General features: G+C 37.3%; 1 protein-coding gene across 6 annotated transcripts; it reads left to right on the top strand.

Annotated features, from left to right (window-relative positions):
* The first annotated feature begins 2,040 nt into the window (after window positions 1-2,040).
* Window positions 2,041-5,906, top strand: glrx2 (glutaredoxin 2). Of its 6 annotated transcripts, none has more exons than XM_064332028.1 (4): window positions 2,041-2,196; window positions 3,501-3,567; window positions 4,806-4,982; window positions 5,214-5,906. In XM_064332028.1, exons 2-4 carry the CDS (start codon window positions 3,502-3,504, stop codon window positions 5,379-5,381), a joined length of 411 nt encoding a protein of 136 aa, XP_064188098.1. In that variant the 5' UTR covers window positions 2,041-2,196; window position 3,501; the 3' UTR covers window positions 5,382-5,906. The 6 variants fall into 6 exon arrangements, with proteins under 6 accessions (XP_064188098.1, XP_064188097.1, XP_064188095.1 ...); XM_064332027.1 differs by lacking the exon at window positions 2,041-2,196 and adding an exon at window positions 2,393-2,498; XM_064332025.1 differs by lacking the exon at window positions 2,041-2,196 and adding an exon at window positions 2,505-2,674.
* The last annotated feature ends 291 nt before the right edge of the window (window positions 5,907-6,197 follow it).

Genomic DNA, 6,197 nt, shown 5'->3' with positions numbered 1-6,197 from the left:
GAGACCTGAAAAATTGTTTTTCTCAGTTCTAAAGTTTTCACAATAAAATAATTATACTGCCAATGGCTTCATTACGGACTGGACACATTTAAATAGACTGCCTCCATACATGGCTTTCGATATTTTGAAGTTTAGTAGAGATAACTAGCTAATATTGAAGGTGCTCATATGGATTGTGACATATGGACAATGTGAACAGTTGAACAACTATTCGTGCTGAGTACAGGGATACTGTCTTCATGAAAGATGTGTCTCTCTACAGGAAATGCTTTAACATGGGGTGAAGATGAACCCAGGAGTCAGTGCTAACAGGCAAAACAAAAAGTATAGATTTCAAACAGAGAATCATCCTGGATGTTCCTCGGCTTCAGTTTATACTTTCCCAGCATAGTATTTCCAGGTCAGAGGGCATCAGAAAGTTAGGATGTTATGGTTTATTCAGTCTGAAATATGTTCTTCCTCAGGCTGATACACAATTGACATCGGCCAATTCCATTTTTGGCTACTCGGCTGTTTTGGCGATCCGAAGTAATGTATTATACATATTTTTCCCCAATTTGGAATGTCTAATGCATGTAGCTAAAGCACATGTGTGCACTATGAGCGATGTACTGTACAATCTTTTTAAAAACTTGCCTGCAGAGTAACAGTGAAAAAAAAAACCACAAAAGAAAAACAACCTGAGACAAAATTGTGGTTCACCTATCCTAGCTCAAATCTGACTAATAATCCCCCTGTCCTACTTTCCCTCACGCTCTGTTATAACCACCTTTGACCCTACCAACCCTACCACCTACTTCCCCCTTCTCTTGACTCTAGTACTGTATTCTACAGTAAGATTTTAATTTTCTCTATTGTTTGAGTCCATATTTGCACATTTTTTTTTTGATTTGACATTATGAGTTCTGGCTGCAGATAGCTTTAGTTGAATTATATAGTGTGTGGTAGTTCCCATCTGCAGGCAATCAGCAAAATTGTAATATTCCATAATAGGTTCCACTATTGCATTAATCGTTGCTTTTTTATGATAAGATTAACAGTGCCACCATGTGGACAAAGAATGAATATACACAAAAGTTTTTCTTCCATCAATTATGTTTTACATGCGTATATACTCGGTTCAATTGTGTTGGGGTGAACCTACACATAAATTTGGGATTTACTAACATATTGTCAGCCTGATTCAATTGGTCTTTAAAATCTGACAAATTCTGCATTTATTTTTTCTTGATTCATTCATTTCTGTATATTTATTTCCGTATTTATTTTTTGATTTATTTACTTCTGTAGCCTATATATTAATTTCTGCATTTATTTATTTTTGATTCATTTATTTATGTATACATTTATTTCCGTATTTATTTATTTCTGTACTTATTTGTCCATATGAAAATGAGGCTGTTAATCAAAGTATGTCAATAAAAAATATGTGGAAATTAGAATATTTGTGCATGTATTTACATCACATTACATTATTGACATGTATATAGTTACAAATTATTTATTTGTACATTTACCTATTTCCTCGAGGTATTCTCGGCCCTCCATAGTCTTGACCAATGTAAGGTTTTGCTGAGTCAGTGCTTTATTTCAACGAACCATGCCGTGCATAAGATTAGAGTGTTATGTTATCTTAAAACCCAGCAGCTCATTGTTGTCCCCTGTAAGGGACATGAGTTTCTGGTCTTAATCTAAACAACGATGTATTGTATAGGCTACTGAAACCTACAATACAAAGGACACTCATATATATATATATATATATATATTTGTTTCCCCCTCATCCACGACACATTTCTATTACTTCAAAAAATAAATACAATACTTAAATAGTTTTTCTCTGCTCGATCTCAGTAAGATTAGAGTAGCCTACGAAATTAAGAGGCTGAGAGAACGTGTTTGTCATACCGAATGTGACAAACAGTTTTCCTTAGCCTATACATCGGCAATCTTAAGATAAACAAGACTTTTATTGTAATTATGTCCCCCGTTAACACCAGTTCTATTTGGTGGGACTTCTCGGCTTTGGGCCCGGATGTGCGAATGATTAGTTGCGCGGACTTCATGCCCGAACAAGAGAAGTTTCTGGTCGTTCCAATTCGCTTTTAAGTTTAATAAAACGTATTCCGCGTGGATAGTCTGCTGCGTGTCGCCCTCTGGAAAATCAAACTCACACTTGAGTCGAAGATCGCTGGTGTAAGTATTATATTTCACATGGACATAATAATAATAATAATAATAATAATAATAATAATAATAATAATAATAATAATAATAAAATAATAATAATAATAATAATAATAATAATAATAATAATAGTAATAAACGTTGTAACCGATGAGCAGTTGAAAGACAACCTTTGATCTTTCTCAATGAACTTCAGTGATCTTGCTACTACTGTATTTTGACAGCCCAATGTTCTTCCGGTTTAAGAGAGAGATGTGCACATGAGTTGAAAATACAGGGACATGGTAGACTGGCTGCTGTTTGGACCAGCGGTATTCATTTTTTGTACTAGCCTCCTGGTGAAATGTAGTTGCTAGCTAACGTTGCATTTATCCGCCACCAACCTTAGATAACACCTGTTCTGAACCATTATTCTACAGCTGAACTACGCAAGTGAAATGTTTGCTGCAGGATCGATTTTTAAAACCGCACGGCACTTATATATAAGGTTACTTCCTCTCCGTGAGGCTAGCTACCTAACGTAGCTGGCCAGTTGTTTCTCTGATCATCGCTAGAATTGCTCGCTAATCGACGTTTGTAGCTACTACAAATTGTAGTCTAGTCTATTGCTAACCAGATGGTTGGATAGCTGTTATTGACAACGGTTTTGACATCAGAAACAATGGTTTAGTATTCGCATTGCTCCTCACTTAAAAACAAGCCTATTTCTGTTTATCTGGCTAACCTTGACAAGAGTTATCTACCTACTTTCTGAAACGTAGCCAAATTAAACGTTACTACAGTGTAGTTGTGGAAGTGTAGATCCTGCAAATAATTTAGCCGACAGCAAATGCTTTTTCAATTGAGGTAACGTTAGCTAGCTAGCTACTAGCATGGTACACCTAAGCCTATATCCCTTTCAGGGATTAGCTACTGGTTTAAGCCACGAATCTGCTGTTGTGTTGCCTTTCTGCATGTTAGCTGATGTTAGCTATTTTAGTTACCCCCTAAACATTGGGACTGTTGTAGCTATATCCACATACAAATAATGATACCAATGCACAAATACAGCATCGTCTGTTTTATATTCGTATTCTCGTTATTGCACTTGCAGTCAGAAATTGAGTGCGATCAGCCTACAGTAATTATGACGAGGTGGAAAATTGCAATTTGCTTTCCTACTGCTAGCAATCAGTTTTGTACACTAGCGATACTTGCAATATTAAATTTGTAACGTAACTTAATAGTTCGGTAGTCTAGCTAGTTACCTCAAGAACTTTCTCAGTAGTTGCTTACGTTATATGTCAGTTGGGGTATTTGCACTTTTCTTGCAGGATGGGAAACTTTACATCAACTTCCTCTGGTGGTTTATCAAGCACGGCTTCTACTCAGTTCGTACAGGTAAGAGCAGTTGAGACAACGTAGTGTAACATGGCTGGTGATAACAAATGATCCCCAACGTTTGTAGCTAAGTGTGAACTGTAGGGTTTTATAACGTCTCACAGATAAACTCGTGAAATCTGGAGTGAAAGCTACACTCATTTCCAAAAGTATGTGTACACCCCAAGGCAGAAATTTAACAAACTGACTTGTTGGAAAGGTGGCATCCTATGACAGTGCCCATTCTACGGCTAATGTTTATCAATTGAGATTGTATGCTTGATTTTATGAACTTGTTAGCACTCAAATGTCTTCCCTGCTGGAGTTTCCTCAGTCAAATGTAAGTGCTGTTATTATTAAGTGGAAATGTATTGGAGCAACAACAGCTCAGCTGCAAAGTGGTAGGCATGAAGCATGTAGCGGGTAAAAAACATCTGTCCTCGGTTGCCGCACTCACTACGGAGTTCCATACTACCTCTGGAAACAACGTGAGCATGAAACCTGTTCGTCAAGGAATGGGTTTCCATGGAATGGGTTTCCATGGCCGAACAGCTGTACACAAGCCGGAGTGGTGCTCCGTTGTACTTTGGAGCAGTGGAGATGCATTCTCTGGAGTAATGAATCGCGCTTCACTTTCTGGCAGTCGGAACAGACGAATCTTGGTTTGGCAGAATAAATAGTGCCAACTGTAAAGTTTGATGGAGGAGGAATAATGGGTCTGGGACTGCATTCACTAGCATTCTAGAGAATTGTGCACTTCCAACTTTTTGGCTACAGTTTGGGGAAGTACTTTCCTGTTTCAGCATGACAGTGCCTTCGTGCACAAAGCAAGGTTCATAAAGAAATGGTTTGCAGAGTTTGGTGGGGAAGAACTTGACTGGCTTGCACAGAGCCCTGACCTCTACCCCATCTTTGGGATTAATTGGAATGCCAACTGCAAGCCAGGCCTTACACCCAACATCAGTGCCCAACCTCACTAATGCTCTTGTGGCTGAATGGAAGCAAATCCCTGCAGCCATGTTCCAAAATCTACTGGACAAATTGGGGGTCCAACTCCATATTATATTAATGTTCATAGTTTTGAAATGAGATGTTCAACAAGCCCATATGGGAAGGTGCCCACATACTTTTGGAAATGTAGTGCAATTGGATTTGCCCAATCAGCTCATGTCAGGTTGTTATGGAATGTATGTTGTAGTTTGAGTCATTGAGTCATTATGCTGTTTTGGCATGCAATGATTTGTCTTTTTTAACCCTAGGATGTGATCGCTCACAACTGTGTTGTGATATTCTCGAAGACCACTTGTCCTTATTGTAAGATGGCAAAGAATGTGTTCAATGAAATAGGTGCAACATATAAAGTCATTGAATTGGATAAACATAATGATGGGAGGCGGCTTCAAGAGGCACTTGCACAAATAACAGGTGCCCGAACGGTAATACATTTTTTATTTTTTATAAATGGGTAAATACGCATAAGTATAAATGTACATGCTGCTCTTGTTCCTGAATAATAAATGAATGTGATACTTTTCCAAATGGTGGTGTATGTAATGGTGCCCGTGACATGTCTTCATGTATGTTTCAGTATGTTGTAACGTACCAGAGGATGGGCACACGTATGAGGGTCATCTTTTAAAGTGGCAATCTTCTTGATTAATTTACAGGTGCCGAGAGTGTTTATCAATGGGAACTGCATTGGAGGAGGCTCTGATACCAAGGAACTTCATCAGCAGGGAAAACTTTTACCCCTGATTGAGCAATGTTCCCCATGCTGTTTAGATAGTCAGATTGAGGGCTCTGGGAGTGGTCAATTTGAATCTAACAAACTTTAAATAAAGTTTTAGATTAATGGTTTAAGTGTATTTCTTAAACCAGTGTTTCAGTTAAGTAGACATTATTTACTTAAAAGACTGATTCCCATGTATTGTACTTGTCAGTATTTTACAGTGGTTTATTAGAAAATGGGAAAATGCTCATTTCCCCACCTTTTTGCAAACTGTAGAGTACTGAACACATTTGCAAATTTGGAAGTACATAAAGAGGAATCTTCTTACGGGATACTGTGAAACAAAATAGTGAAGGTGGATAAGTGTATTGTAAAGCTTAATCCCCCAACCATATGTGGCAACTTGTTTGTACAACAAGTTTTTTTGTCTGTGTCATGTGCGAACAGCACTCCTTTTGTCATCTGCAACACACAATGAACATGTACGATTGTAAAACACTGCTTTGATGCTGGCATGAATAAAGAAATACTGTGGTATTTTTCCAGTAATCAAACACTCTCCTGTAACATGTTCATTTTGTTGTTTAACATGTTCATACCCATGAAAACCATGATAAAATTATAAAATGTATCTATCTGTTTATTTCTAACTAGGCTCCTGATTTTTAAAAAATGGGTTTATCCAGATTTTTCGTGACACGTGATTCTTCTTTTTACACTTTCAACTTTTTTAAAAGTTGAAATATTATCAGAAAGGTCGGTTTGAATATGTGAGGCTAACCACTATAATTGATTTAATTCTCATTTGTTTAGTTAAGCTTCCAGAAAATGTGCATACAATTAAAACACAAGTTCCTTTGTTTTCCATCATAAAATGGTAATAGTTTTATTTGTATAGCACATTTTTACTGAGGTAGAATGC

Source organism: Anguilla rostrata, chromosome 4, assembly GCF_018555375.3.
Source record: "Anguilla rostrata isolate EN2019 chromosome 4, ASM1855537v3, whole genome shotgun sequence".
Lineage (NCBI taxonomy): Eukaryota > Metazoa > Chordata > Actinopteri > Anguilliformes > Anguillidae > Anguilla > Anguilla rostrata.
This window is presented reverse-complemented; position numbering and strand designations above follow the sequence as displayed.